At 38.7% G+C, this 16259-nt stretch overlaps 1 protein-coding gene across 1 annotated transcript in view; it reads left to right on the top strand.

Annotated features, from left to right (window-relative positions):
• The window catches only part of LOC115216425 ((E3-independent) E2 ubiquitin-conjugating enzyme UBE2O), a 134821-nt gene extending 127011 nt beyond the window's left edge, over positions 1 to 7810 (top strand). Inside the window, exons 20-23 of the mRNA XM_029785753.2 lie at positions 342 to 399; positions 1679 to 1800; positions 4828 to 4907; positions 6467 to 7810. Coding sequence (XP_029641613.1) covers positions 342 to 399; positions 1679 to 1800; positions 4828 to 4907; positions 6467 to 6815 — 609 coding nt within the window. The 3' untranslated portion in view covers positions 6816 to 7810. The remainder of the gene's footprint in view (positions 1 to 341; positions 400 to 1678; positions 1801 to 4827; positions 4908 to 6466) is intronic.
• Positions 7811 to 16259: the final 8449 nt, after the last annotated feature.

Here is a 16259-nt window from a genome sequence, read left to right as displayed (position 1 = left end):
CAAAAAATGCATTAAAAATGGAAAAAAAATTATGGTAAATTTTTTTAAAAATCGTTGACTCATCGTAGACATTTTTAGAGAGTTACTTCCCTTATATTTAAAAAAATATGTATTAAAATGGAAAAAAATTATGGTAAATTATTTTTAAAATCGTAGACTCATCGTAGACGTGCGCTAATACCCAGAAGGGCTTGATATGAATCACGACTATAAGATACCCGGTTTTAGTTAAACTGCACCGCAAAATGTGGGAGTAGTTAGGAACCTAAATCGGAGTAGACAGACACACAACCTTTCTTTTATATATAAAGATATACATGATTGCTTCTTGCTGTTTACAGGGTAATGAAGTATGGACTCAGGAGTCTAATTTACTTCAAGTACTTGTTTCAATACAAGGTATGTATTTGATTTTGAATCTTAGTTTTGGTTGTTAATTCCTGTGTGATAGTTCCTACTTGTCTAAATCTTTGTAGAGAAAAAGGCTGTTGAATAAATAAGGACTTAGCAATCAAACAAAAAAAAAAAGAATAGTAATAATAATGAAAATAAAACTTCCATGTTTGTTACTATGCTGTTGTAACTGAACTGAAATAAAGATGAAAATAATGTAAATATATTTAATGTTGGCATTTGGAAGGGCATCCAGTTATAGAAAACATTGGTGCTTGATGCAGTTCTTGGAGTCATCAGTTTCTGTCAAAACTGTCCAATCTATACCAGCATGGAAGGCAGAGGTTAAATGATGATGATGGTGAAAAAAAAAAATGATAGTTTCAAATCGTGATCGCTGACAGAGCGGCTAACTGGCTTCCGTGCCGGTGGCACATAAAAAGGGCACCATTCGAGTGTGATCGTTACCAGCTTCGCCTTACTGACACTTGTGCCCTGTGCTAGTAGGGTGCTAAGAGCACCATCTGAGTGTGATCGTTGCCAGAGCGGCTAACTGGCTTCCGTTCCGGTGGCATGTAGGAGGCACCATTCGAGCGGGATCATTTCCAGCGTCGCCTTACTGGCACCTGTGCCGTTGGCATGTGTAAAAAAAGATTTTAAAAAATCGAGTGAGGTTGTTGCCAGTACCGCCTGACTGGCCCCCGTGCTGGTAGCACATAAAAGCACCCACTACACTCTTGGAGTGGTTAGCATTAGGAAGGGCATCCAGCTGTAGAAACTCTGCCAGATCAAGACTAGACCTGGTGCAGCCATCTGGTTTGCCAGCCCACAGTCAAACTGTCCAACCCATGTTAGCATGGAAAGCGGATGTTAAACGATGATGATGATGATAAACACTTTCTTACTATAGAGGAAAGGAAAAAAGCTGAGTCCTTATCTTATATTTTAAAAGAGAAGTGGATCTCTGTCTGTCACAACATCTATAAGAGGGAGGGAAAGAAGAGTAGGGATCAAATTATACATTGTGATGAAGGGGAAGGGGAAAAGAAGTTGTTGAGGGATAAATACAGAGAGAGAGAGAGAGAGAGAGAGAGAGTGAATGGGAATGTGTGAAAGATAGATTGGTAGTGTTGTCACTATAGTAACTAACAAGAAAAAATAAGCATCAGTGATATGATGATTGATTCTCATAAAACTTTCTTCTTGAAGCAGCTGTAATTGCCATGCAAATTATTTTCCTGATTTCCTTTTTTCAAATTTAATTTTATTTCTTTTGTACTTGTAGGTTTAATTTTAGTGTCTGAACCTTACTACAATGAAGCTGGTTATGAGAAACAGCGTGGGACTCAGCAGGGAGTAGAGAACAGTCGGATGTATAATGAAATGGCTATAGTGAAAGTTGTGCAAGTGAGTCTCATTTAAACACAGGCTTCTTTTGGTGATTAACATCATAAAGTTTGACTTACAACATTCCCCCCCATTTACTAACCACAGTGCACAACTTTCTCTTCCCAGAATGCCTGGCCATGTTTTCCCTGCAGTTGACTTATAAGTTGTTCAAAATCATCGATCACATTGACCGCTCTGGTCTCTGGGGAAATTTGCAAAGGCTATAGGTACAGTTTCTGCCTCGTGATCAAACTATAGGCTCATACCTGAGCTCTATAATGCATAAGGTTAGAGCTTAACCTATTTTCTATGGTATATATGTGACTGAGCTTACAACATTCCCCACTGAGGAGGACACCACTTAACTCCCCAATTATTGCTGGAACTCTTTTGCAGCTGAGTGAACTGGACCAACATGAAATGAAGTGTTGTGTTCAAAAAACCACAATGAACCACTTGCGTTTGTGAGTGCAACACTCTGACCACTACTCTTACTCTTTTACTTGTTTCAGTCATTTGACTGCGGCCATGCTGGAGCACCGCCTTTAGTCGAGCAAATCAACCCCAAGACTTATTCTTTATAAGCCCAGTACTTATTCTATCGGTCTCTTTTGCTGAACCACTAAGTGACGGGGATGTAAACACACCAGCATCAGTTGTCAAGCAATGCTAGGGGGGAAAAAACACAGACACACAAACATATATATATACATACATATATACGACGGGCTTCTTTCAGTTTCCGTCTACCAAATCCACTCACAAGGCTTTGGTTGGCCCGAGGCTATAGTTGAAGACACTTGCCCAAGATGCCACGCAGTGGGACTGAACCCGGAACCATGTGGTTGGTAAACAAGCTACTTACCACACAGCCACTCCTGCGCCTATCCTCTGGATATTATGATAGCAAATGGGTTATTACCTGTGTAGCTACTGAATCTAATTAGAGCAAACTACAGCTCTACATGAGTAAAGGTTTGCTGTTCTTCTTCAGGATTAACTGAGCTCTCTAGCAGTGCTTTTCAACTTTGTCATCAACAGGAGTGTGGAATGTGCTATGACAGATGTTTCATATGTCTCATTGAGACCAAAAATTTCACTCAAAGGATTTCAATTATGCTGCCAGTCTTGCAATAATGGCAATATTTATATGGATTTCCAGCCTGCTGTTGAATACCTCAGTTTGTATGCAGTGCATGTTGGCATGAAAAACCAGTGCAGTCAAATCAAAGCTTATAATCATTGCATCTCATCTTGCCATTTGAAAAGTTTGCCATTGTATTTGAAAATTTAAGTACCTTCGTACCATTTTCATAGCCACAGGCCAGGGCAAAGATGAGATAGATGTTTATATCAGCTTGGTGATCAATACCAACATCGCCTACTGGTACCTGTGCTGGTGGCATGTGTAAAAAGATTCGAGCGAGGTGGTTGCCAGAACTGCCTGACTGGCCCCCGTGCCGGTGGCACGTCAAAAGCACCCACTACACTCTCTGAGTGATTGGCGTTAGGAAGGGCATCCAGCTGTAGAAACTCTGCTAAATCAAGATTGGAGCCTGGTACAGCCATCTGGTTCGCCAACCCCTCAGTCAAATCGTCCAACCCATGCTAGCATGGAAAGCGGATGTTAAATGATGATGATGATGATGGTGCATACTGCATTCTGTTGTCTTTAGGATAAGCTTGTCTCTGGTTGGAGACTCTTATAGCCACAAAAACTTACATCTACTTAGCGCTCTTTTATATCATCCTGCTGCATGGCCAATGAGAGCGGCAGACTTGTGCATTCACAAGTTGGATGCATTTGACCATGTTTGCCTCTGCAGAACCCTCTGTCTTCATGCTTTATATTGTGTCAAACTTCAAAAACCATCATCATTTGTCAGATTGATTTCCTCAAAGAGCTCGTGCTGAAAAGGCACCTTGGTTGGTTTGTTTGTTCACTCTGTTATTGATGGCGATGAACTCGTGGTGTAACACCTATTTCTTTACTACCCACAAGGGGCTAAACATAGAGGGGACAGACATAGGTATTAAGTCGATTACATCGACCCCAGTGCGTAACTGGTACTTAATTTATCGACCCCGAAAGGATGAAAGGCAAAGTCGACCTCGGAATTTGAACTCACAATGTAACGCAAACGAAATACCGCTAAGCATTTCGCCCGGCGTGCTAACGATTCTGCCAGCTCCCCGCCTTATGATGTAACACCATCGCCCTCTTCATAGGGTAATGTAAATGGCAGAGTGAGCAGCTGATAATGTAGATTACTACAAATCGGTTCGGATTTTGAATTGGTATCTGTCTTCACGTTTATGGAATCTGCTACTGGAAACTCAGTATTGACAATCTTCACAAAAGGTGTTTGTGATTGCCAAGCACGGTTGGTTTCTGTTCGTGGTGCTGGAAATTCACAAGTAAGATATGTATGTTTGATGCTACAAAATTATTTCATTTTGTTAATGATGATTACAAAAACCTTCTATATATTCTTGAAACAACTCTTAAGACATATGCAATGTATAATTGTCTTCCCTGTTGCTAAATACTGGTACTTGTGCTGGAGACACATTAAAAGCACCTAGTACATACTGCAAAATGGTTGGCATTAGGAAGGGCATCCAGCTGTAGAAATCAGTAGTGACCGAGATCGTTACCAAAAAGATTTGAGCGAGGTCGTTGCCAGTACCGCTTGACTGGCCCCCGTACCGGTGGCATGTAAAAGCACCCACTACACTCTCGGAGTGGTTGGCATTAGGAAAGGCATCCAGCTGTAGAAACTCTGCCAAATCAAGATTGGAGCCTGGTGAAGATTGAACCATCTGGTTCGCCAGCCCTCAGTCAAAATCGTCCAACCCATGCTAGCATGGAAAGCGGACATTAAATGATGATATATAAGATGAACACAATAACTATAGTAAGGCTTGGGCCCTTAAACTCTATAGTAAGATTAATTTTGCAGAACTTTGAATTCCAAAGTTAAATTTTAAAAAATATTTTTAATGTCTTTATTAATTTGTAATCTATTTTATTTTCATCTTCAGTCAATGAGCAATATGGTTAACAACCCACCAAATTTGTTTATCCATGAAGTTCGTGATCATTTGCGGATTAATGGTCCAAGGTAAGCTACTCCTTTGTAAAATGGATCAAATGCTCAATGATATGCAGTTTGGGGCTAATATTTTTTTTTGTTCTGTGTGGTATCAGTAAGGTATTAGAATTGATTTAATCACCTTACTGGCAGCTGTGCCAGTGGCATGTGTAAAAGGTTCGAGCGAGGTCGTTGCCAGTACCACCCGACTGGCCCCGTGCTGGTGGCACGTAAAAAGCACCCACTACACTCTATGGCTGGATGTCCTACATGTTGCCAAATCTCAAATGTTTCCAAGCAAGTTGATATTTTCACCATTGCCAGACATGTTTTTTCGTGGAAGACTGAAAATGAACAACATTGTATGTTGAGGGTGTTTGTTTGCAACCATCACGTGCTGTCATGACTAAGGTATGCACATGCATATGTATAAGTGTGTGAGGGGAGTGTGAAAGGTTTCTTTCAATTTCTGTCTACTAAATCCATTCTCAAGGCTTTGGTCAGCTCAGGGCTGTAGAAGACACTTCCTGAAGACGCTCTGCAGTGGGACTGAACCTGAGACCACATGGTTGCAAAAGAAGCTTCGCAGCTACACAGCCATGCCTAGTCTGCAAAAAACATATGATCCAATATACTACTGTATTTGATTTAATTAAACCCTATTGGCAGTCATTAGTGTCATTAGTGATTAAATGCTTCAAGGTTTCCAAACTCTGGATTCTGGTTTCAAATCTTGTCCAAGTCAATTTCATATTTCTTACAACATCAATAAAAAAAAAGCTACCAATGCTGGGTGGTGTAAGGTTAGATGCCCTGTTGCCTCTGTTCCAGGACAGCGACACCTGAATCAACATTGGTGCTTAGCTGTGTCATCTCAAGTCAGCAGCCTTTTCCTTGGACAAACATTGGTGGTGTGGCGCCACAACTTACATGTATGGACAACTGCTAGTCTTCCTCAAAAACCTTGGCCAGGCTTGTGTCCACCTGAAATTTTTCCTCTGGTTTCAATACCCAATTGTCTGATTTAAATTAAGACTTTACATTATTTGATTTAAATAAATGGTTATATTTGAATTAAAACTTTCCATTATTTTATGGAAAAACCTTTATAAGTGACATCCCAAATACAAAATTAACCCTTTCGTTACTGTATTTATTTTGAGATGCTCTGTGTTTCTTTCAATTACTTTAAATATAACAAAGAATTTAGTAAAATAACTTAGTTATCAATCAGCTAGTGTTAGGAACATAAATTGTGACTAAGGTTTGGTGGGAGATTTTAATTCAAAACTTATGAAAACAAGACATTTGTATTCAGAACCAGAGCCGGTTTCAGCCGGGTTAATAATGAAAGGGTTAATAAGGAAAAACCTTAGTATTTTTTGTAATCCTTCAAATTCAAAGTAAAACATAAGGCACTTCACAGAAATATGATTACAAAAGGGTTAAATAGCTAAAACAGACAACTACTGCTAAACTCTTTTAAAATATTTTGTTTTTCACACGAAAATTACGTAAAAATATTTCTGCAATCTATTTTCTATTTTTTTTGGTGTATTTAATGTCTTATTATTTCAACTGTTTTTCAGAATGATTAAACGATTAACAAAATGGCTCGAACTCTCTGACAAAGTATCAGCCGCAGAATCAGCAGCTAACGATGGTTTATGCAACAATTCAACACAGCTACAGACGAATGCTACAGTCCCAAACTGCCAACCTGCCTCCTCCCAGCCTCTATTATTGCACCTTCCAAACGCTGATATTTCAACTGAGATTTCCAACTCTGCTGCTCTCTCTGTATTGTCCAACAGGGAACGGTGTGCAACTCCAGAGTTCCCTCTTCTGCCAGCATCTCGTGGTTTTTGTTTGTCTTTGCAGAAGCAGCTAGAATCATTTCAAACTGTACTAGAGAATCTAGATAAGAAAAAAGTCTAATGCAAAACAAAAAAACAAAAAAAAAAAACAAAAAAGGAAAAAAAAAAAAAATTAATAATAATAATGTCAAGATCTGTTTCTTTTGTTCTATATTCTTGTCGCAATCTTAAAACTCTCCCTTCATTCTGGAATCATTATTTCATTTGCATGTTCAGCATGTGTGGGTGTGTGTGTGTGTGCGTTTGTGTGTGTCTGTGTGAAGTGATGTCCCTTACAGACATGAAATACACTCACCTGCGTCCAAGGCAGTTGCTAGGGAGAGGTGAGACAGGGCTTTATTGTGAAAGTCTAGAGATTGAAGTGGGACAAAATAATTTATAGTATTTTTGGCTGATTTGTTGACAAGGTTTCATTTTTTATTTTTTTTTTATTTTTACTCCCCCCCTTTCCTACCCCGCCCCCACCGTGACTGTCATCTATATTTCCGAGAAACTGGAGTTCTGTTTCAATTCTCACTTTTACATTTTCTAAATCCCCCCCTCCTCTTTTCTCCTCTCCCCTTCCATTGTAAAAAAGAAAAAAAGCGAAAAAAATTCTAATATTTTTGGTTTTCCTTCAGTTTTTTTTTTTTTTTTTTGTTTCTCTTTATATTATTTAAGATGTTATTTTTTGCTCCATTAAAATTGAAACCTCTCCCCCCCACACATACATCTATACCCTCACACACAAACACACACAGAATCCTCACTCAACTAAGAAACACTGTAAATTCACATTAAAATAGCTGCTGGCCTATTTTAATTTTTGCAATTGTCCTTGATATTTCTTTATGGCAGTGTTAAATAAAATGACAGCACACACACACACACACACACACAAACACACACAGAATCCTCACTCAACTAAGAACACTGTAAATTCACATTAAAATAGCTGCTGGCCTATTTTAATTTTTGCAATTGTCCTTGATATTTCTTTATGGCAGTGTTAAATAAAATGACAGCACACACACACAAAAACATATATAGTTTTACTTGAAATTCAACTAACAAAAAGTGTATAACAAAAGATACCTAAACCAAATGATTGTGATAGAGAGAGCAGTGAAATGATTGGTCCTCTTCTTTTCTACAATTTTGACCTCTAATGGTTCATGGCAAAATATATATATAAAAAGAAAAGAAAAAAACAAGCCTTTTTGAGCCCTGCTGGTTATTCGACTCGGGGCTCATTCAGTTTAAGGGTGTTGATTTTTTTTCCTATTTGATTATTTCAGAGCTATATTTGAAAGTATTTTCTTAATTCCTTTTGGTTTAATGGAAAATAAATAAAATTATATGTGTGTGTGTGTGTATTATAAGACCAATTGGGGTGCATGTGTGTGTATTTACATATGTATTTGTATGTGTATATTTGTGTATGTTTGTGTATAGGTGCATATGTTATATTACATATATTTATATATAATATATTATATGTATTGTATATATATATAGTATATGTATTATATATAATATATATTATGATATAGTATATATATATATATATATATATATATATACATATATGGTATAGTGTATATATTTTGTTATAGTATATATACATATGATATAGTGTATATATATAGTTTGTTATAGTATATATACATATATGGTATAGTGTATATATATATTTTGTTATAGTATATACATATATGGTATAGTGTATATATATTTTTGTTATAGTATATATACATATATGGTATAGTGTATATATATTTTTTGTTATAGTATATATACATATATGGTATAGTGTATATATATATTTTGTTATAGTATATATACATATATGGTATAGTAAATATATATTATATTATAGTATATATATATATATATATATATATATATATTGTGTTATAGTATATATATATATATATAATGGTCTTTGTGTATACTTAAGCATATTTTAAGTCATATTTGGTGTGTTTGAACATTTAAAATAACATGTGTGTTTTTGTGTCTTGATGTGGTTGAGAATGTATATATGATACTCATTCACATGTATCTGTTCAAATTACACACATGCATGCACATATACACACACACACACTCTCGCACACATACACACATTTACTCGTTTCCTATATGATATATTATTATAATGTGTAAAATTTGTACAGAATTATTTACAATAAAAAGTAAACAGGACTCACTTTCCCCTTTCTGTCAGCTGATACAAAGTAATAGGAAAAAAGAAAAAAAAAAAATCTTAAAATTGGTTCCCCAACTCTTTTTTTTTTCTCTCTCTCTCTCTCTCTCTCTCTCTCTCTCTTTCCTTTTTCATACTTCTTCCTGTCTAGTGTTTTTAACTTTTGAAAAAACTAAAATCTTAAACCTAAAGCCTGGTTTGTGTCGCTTCACATTTCCAAATTACTGTGATAAAAAAAAAAAAAATGAAAAGTAAAGATTTAAAAAAAAAAAAAATGGTGAAAAATGACGATTAAAGAAATTCTGTGAACTTTTTATTTATTTTTTTTAATTTTTATTTGTTTACATGTTAAGAAATTTCTAGAATTCAACTTATTGTGTCTTCTTGAATATCTCTGTTGTTTGTGTTCTTATGAATCCCTGATTACAACCTTTTTATCAAGTCAAAGTTTAATCTTCAGAGGCAGGTGTTCTCCAGGGCTCTGTTTTCTGCCTGTTTCTTTTTAATTTTAGTGGAGGCACAATGGCCCAGTGGTTAGGGCAGCGGACTCGCGGTTTCGATTCCCAGACCGGGCATTGTGAGTGTTTATTGAGCGAAAACACCTAAAGCTCCACGAGGCTCCGGCAGGGGATGGTGGTGATCCCTGCTGTACTCTTTCACCACAACTTTCTCTCACTCTTACTTCCTGTTTCTGTTGTACCTGTATTTCAAAGGGCCGGCCTTGTCACTCTCTGTGTCACGCTGAATATCCCCGAGAACTACGTTAAGGGTACACGTGTCTGTGGAGTGCTCAGCCACTTACACGTTAATTTCACGAGCAGGCTGTTCCGTTGATTCGGATCAACCGGAACCCTCGTCGTCGTAACTGACGGAGTGCTTCCATCCATTTTAATTTTACTGTTAATCCCCCCACTTGCCACTTTTTTTACCTTTATATAAATTTTTCTGAAACTGGTCCTATGATAGAAAATGATCTGAAAGTGACCTTATGTCTACATTTCATGTTAATGTATGTTGTGAGGCGGCAAGCTGACAGATGTATTGCCATTCCAGGCAAATTGCTTAGCGGCATTTTGTCTGCCTTTATGCTCTTAGTTCAAATTCTGCCATGGTCAGTTTTACCTTTCATCCTTTCAGGGTTGATAAAATAAATACCAGTTAAATACTGGGGTCGATGTAACTGACTTCACTCCACCCCCAAAATTGCTAGTCTTGTGGCAGAATTTGAAATCAATGTTCCAAACACCATACAAAATATTAGTAAATTCTTTATTTTCAAAACTGATTGAAACAAAGGCAGTAAATTTCTACAGAAATATGGTAATGAAAGGATTAAGCAAAAACACCAGTTCCAGGGCTAAATATTTTTGGGAACTTTATAAGTTAAAAAAATTTTTTTTAAACTTGGTATCCATACCTAGATTAGTTTGTCAGGAGAGCCAAGAATGTTCCTGTGCTAGAAAAGCACAGTAAAACATATGGATCTTTTTTTTTTGAAAGATCCAAGTCATTTGGGATACAAGTGTATTATTTCAGCTTCAATGTTAGGTAACTTTTATAAATAATCATCCCTAATTAATCTGTGACCTGGACCTGTTATTTTATTATTTACAAGTACCTGTGTTTCAAGTAACCAGACCATCCCCTTCAGACCTATCTCACTGTTATTGTTCTTAGAATTCTATTTCACTTTCTGTAGCTTGTCCTAAATCCTGTTGTCGTCTCTTTCCAACTCATGACTTTTACCAGTTAAAATTTTTTCCATGAAGGCACAGGTACAGCTGTTTGATAACAAGCTTCCATCTCAATCACATAGTTTCAGGTTCGGTCCCACCGTGTGGTACCTTTTGACAAGTATCTTCTACTATAGCCCTGGACTGACCAAATCTTTGTGAGTGAATGTGGTAGACATAAACTGAAAGAAGCTCATATATATATATATATATATATATATATACACACACACTCACACACACACATATATATATATATATATATATATATATATACATACACACACACTCACACACACACATATTTATATTATATATATGTGTGTGTGTGTGTGTGTGTGTCTCTCTCTCTTTCTGTTTGTCCTTCACCACCATTTGACAACTGGTATTGGTTTGTTTGCATTCCTGTAACTTTATTGGTTTTGCAAAAGAGAGACTGACAGTGTAAGTACCAGGTTAAAAAGAAGTACTGGAGTCTATTTGTTCGACTACGCCCTTCAAGATGATGCTCATATGTGGCTGTAGTCCAATGATTTAAATAAGTAAAGGGTACAAAATTTCTACATTCCTTAATTCAGTTACTCTGTTTCTCCACACTATGGAATCTGGAAAGAAGCCTTGACCAGCCATTTCAGTTTTAACATTGTAGCTCTTTTTGAAAAATTTACCATTTCTGTTACCTTGCTTTGTTGGGAAACAGGTTAGAGTCGACACAACAAAAGCATCCAACTGTAGAAAATATCTTAATGAATTCTGTCTGGTGTATGAAAGAAGTGGACGTTAAATGTAAACCTGAAGAGATTGCTTGTAGTGGTGCTTCATTGGAGTTGAGTAGATGTGTACTTGGTAAAATAATGACCATCAGACAGTTTCCTTGTGGGCAAGGAATACTAGGACAATGCTAGAGTTGGTGGGTTCAGCATATTGTTGATGGAGAAGCCATCATTGGTTTGAGCTTTCTCCGTCCGGGTTGCGGATCCGTGGAACAAGCTGCCAGACGAGATGGTGAAGATGCCGACGACTGCTTTGTTCAAAGCCTCCCTTGACCTCAAGTGGCCTGAACTCTTTACATGAACACCACCCTGTACTTAACTCCATGTCCCCCTACATGGCCTTGCTATTTGCTTTTGAGCCAAATTAACTAACTAACTAACTAACTAACATTCCCTTTCAATGTTTACACGAGTCAGATGGAGTTCATTGTGATATTTTCTACAGCTGGATGCCTTTGTTTTTGCCAACTCACACCTATTCCCAAGCGAGGTAATACTTCCTCATGGTTGGACCTGTTATGGATGATTGGAAACGAATAACGCTACTTGCATGATGGCAACATTTATTTACAATTATTGTGCAATGTCAAGACAATCGTGTGCTCACATACTCGCTCACTCACTCTTATATACATGATAAGCTTCTTTCAGTTTCCGATTCACCAGATCTTCTTGCAAGGGTTTAGTTGGCCCAGGGTTATCGTAAAAGTGCAATTTAGTGGGATTGAATCTGAAACTAAGTGGCTGGGAATTGAACTTCTTAACCACCCAACCAGTGTACATGACAGATTAAGCAACATTTGATCTCTATTCATCATCGTTTAACGTCCGTTTTCCGCGCTAGCACGGGTTTGTTTTTTATGAGACAAACAGATTGCATTGATAACTGATGGCAACAACCTCTTTGTCACGGTTGGTGACTTTGACATGTTCAGCATCATCATCTGTCCCATGGCCTCAGACTTGTCCGGCCAGTTACCCAGTTTTCGTGATGTGTGGGTGACGAAGACCATAATGTTGCCCACTGAACGGGACACGAATCCGTTGCAGAGAATGTGAAATGAAGTGTTTTGCTCAAGAGCACGATGCACCACCAGGTCTGGGAATTGAAACCATGGTCTTGTGACCGTGAGTGCAGTACCCTAACCACTTGGCCACACTCTTTTACTTTATTCAACATCACGATAATTATTTCAATGTAGATGGAGGTTATGGCCATTGGTGGAAATGACCAATCACCTGTCATTCAAGTGAACACAAGGCAGGTAGACTATTTCCTATAAAAAAAAAATGTGTTAATATTGTTGTGATTGTCTTTCTCCGGGTAAGACTACCATTTGACACGTGATTAGTGGTATTAGAGTATGAGTTATACCCAGATTCACAAGACAATCTAGAGTAGAAAGAAATGGGAGTTCCAAAAGTACCAGGTTATGTGTATAATAATAATAATGAAATTATTGTATACAGTGCTCAGGTGCACCACAACTTGTCAGAAAGTGCATATAAAGTACATGCAGTAATGTAGAAATGTCTGGAAAGTGAACATGCCTGTGTGTGTATGGAGGGGAGAAAATCAAGTGTAGTGTTGGCGAATCTCAGGAAGCATGGAAGTCTTGAAGGATGCAGTGCTCCGACAACTAACAACCGATGCCGGCAGTTTGTTCCACGCTTCAGCAACTCTCAGTGTGAAAAAATGTTTCCTGAAGTCATGTCAAACTGGAGAACAAGACCTATAGCACAGACAACAACAGGGAGTTTCTTTGAAAACAAACTCCTGTGAGCCACTTTTTAGAGTTGTGGAAATTAATATGGTTGAATGGTACAGTAGATAGAGGCATAAAAGCTAAGGGACAGGCTTGGAAGAATTGGGGTGGAAATGGGAGCACAAAAAGCAATAACAGGTAACTAGAAGAAAAGTGATATGTCAGGTGTATTTAGCAAGTTACCTGAGAATAAGAGGTGTGGATTGCGAAGCAGTGTGCTGGTATAAATTGAGAGAACCCTCGGTAAAAAGTGAATACATAATGATAGTGGTACTCTTACTGGGAAGAAAGCGGCATGAAAATGTTGTTACAAGATGTTATTGATTGAGGAAAATGCAAGAGAGAGAGATGACTGCTACAAGTAGATTGTCACACTTGATGTGATGAAGAACCTTAAGTGAACTCAATAAGGACCAACTATTGAAATTAGTAGTTATACTGCTGAAAAAGGCATTTTTTTTTTTGGAAGCACTCCGTCGGTTCCGACGACGAGGGTTCCGGTTGATCCGATCAACGGAACAGCCTACTCGTGAAATTAACGTGTAAGTGGCTGAGCACTCCACAGACACGTGTACCCTTAACGTAGTTCTCGGGGATATTCAGCGTGACACAGAGTGTGACAAGGCCGACCCTTTGAAATACAGGTACAACAGAAACAGGAAGTAAGAGTGAGAGAAAGTTGTGGTGAAAGAGTACAGCAGGGATCACCACCATCCCCTGCCGGAGGTGTTTTCGCTCAATAAACACTCACAGCGCCCGGTCTGGGAATCGAAACCGCGATCCTACGACTGCGAGTCCGCTGCCCTAACCACTGGGCCATTGCGCCTCCACTGAAAAAGGCATTAAGGGTCTGGAGGCAGGGGTAGTTAGTAATATGCTGAAAATACTTAGCAAAGTAGGTTGCGTTAGTCAGTTGAGTGGTACAAGAAGTGCAGTACTATCCTTAACTGTTGTAAGGGCGACGTGGGGAGTGGCTGTAGAAAGAAATAACTGGAAAGGAAACATCAAACAGATCAGCCAAGTTTATGAAAGTAACTGGTTTAATACAACCAATTAAGAAAATTTGCTTAGATGGTCTTCGGCATTCATTAAAAGAAGGCGGCAAGCTGGCAGAAACGTTAGTACTCTGGGTGAAATGCTTAGAAGTATTTTGTCTGGCGCTACGTTCTGAGTTCAAATTCCGCCGAGGTTGACTTTGCCTTTCATCCTTTCGGGGTTGATAAATTTTGTACCAGTTACGCACCGGGGTCGATGTAATCGACTTAATCTCTTTGTTTGTCCCTTCTATGTTTAGCCCCTTGTGGGCAATAAAGAAATAGGTATTTATTAAGAGACTTTTGATAGATTACATACACACGAAACAGGTCTCTATGTAGGAACATGATACGATGACCATAGACGATTACACACACATAGTAGTCTAGTAGCTACGAGTGCACAAGTAACGTAGTTAGATCACAGATACGCTGACAAGAGAAGGACTTCATATGTATTAGATGCATAGGAGTACTTCGAGATAAGAACAGCCAAAATGTAAATACATTAAAATGCTCCTAGACGTAGCTGGGAGCTGGTAATAGCAAGGTGGCCTAATCGACAGAGGTAATGCCCTGAAAGCATTGCAGCCAGAGTAAGAACTGTGTTGAGAAAGTTCAGTGAGTTATTATGTCTGTTGGTAACAAAAGGATTTTCTCCACGAGTGAAGGGTGATGTTGCATGCTAGCAAAAACATGGGCATTGAATGATGAGGACGAGTGGAAAGCTAGAAAGAAATGAGGTGAGTATATTCTGTTGGATGTACAATGTTACGAAGTACAGATGAGCTTGAAAGAAAACCTGGGTATAAGAGGAATCAGATGCAGTGTGCAGTAACACTGAGCTGTTCTGGACAATGATGTGAATGGAGGGTGACAGTTTGGTGAAGAAGTGCTAAGCGAGCTTGTGGGACAAAAAGGAAAGGAGGAGTGGTAAAGGATGAAGATAGACACCAAACACAGAAAGAAATAATAGCCCTTTCTACTAAAGACACAAAACCTGAAATTTGGGGGAGAAGGATGAGTCAATTACATTGTTCCCAGTTTCACTGGTACTTAATTTATCGAACCCAAAAGGATAAAAAGCAAAGTCGACCTCGGCAGAATTTGAACTCAGAACGTAAGGTGCCGGAAGAAATACATATTTCTTTACTACCCACAAGGGGCTACACACAGTGGGGACAAACAAGGACAGACAAACAGATTAAGTCGATTATATCGACCCCAGTGCGTAACTGGTACTTATTTAATTGAACCCGAAAGGACAGCATCTCCTTCTCCACCCTTGCATTCTTTTTCAAGTGAAACTTTAAAAAGTTGATGAGGGCTCTACCAAAGAGGAACGTCCCTGTCCTCATTCCTTTCAGCTTCGTCCGGTCTCCCTGAGGACGTCGTTGCACTTCTCCCCCACTATTCCTCCATATATTGAGCTAAAGTGAAATATCCACCGATCCTATTGCCCGACTGATAGAGAACAGAGAGCGCTTGACATTCACGGTGCTAGGCACCCCAGGAATGCAGCTCTGCCAAAAAGATGAGTAGCAGAAAGATGTTCCTCACAAGCAGAACCAGCACACGTTTACCGTCTAGAAATCGTTGCATGTGGTGCAACCTGAATGTGTCTGTGCATCAAAATCCACAGAATGCTTAAGCCATCACCCAGTGGTAGCTGGCAGCAGACTGATCGCCTGATTTTTGGAACGCGTCCCTTCCACAAGAAACGCTCCAACCCGATCTAGCAGTAGCTGGGGCAAGGCACAAATGATGACGGAGGCGATATGGGCATTCGCCATCTCTACTCGAAGTTTCAAAGATAGCTTCCTCTCTGTCCATTTTCTGGATAAGACTTGACCACCCTGCTCATCACCTTGTCCCAGTTCTTATCCACCTGGTGGTTGAGACCGAACCAAACCCTGAGCAGTTTAACAGGTCAATCAGCCCAGTGTCCGACGGCATCGTTCTACCTCTCTGTGTGCTCAATCGCTAACCAAGGTGCAAGTTGGTGTTGATT

Source organism: Octopus sinensis, linkage group LG10, assembly GCF_006345805.1.
Source record: "Octopus sinensis linkage group LG10, ASM634580v1, whole genome shotgun sequence".
NCBI classification, from domain to species: domain Eukaryota; kingdom Metazoa; phylum Mollusca; class Cephalopoda; order Octopoda; family Octopodidae; genus Octopus; species Octopus sinensis.
Note: the sequence above shows the minus strand (reverse complement) of the source record. Positions and strands in the feature narration are given on the sequence as shown.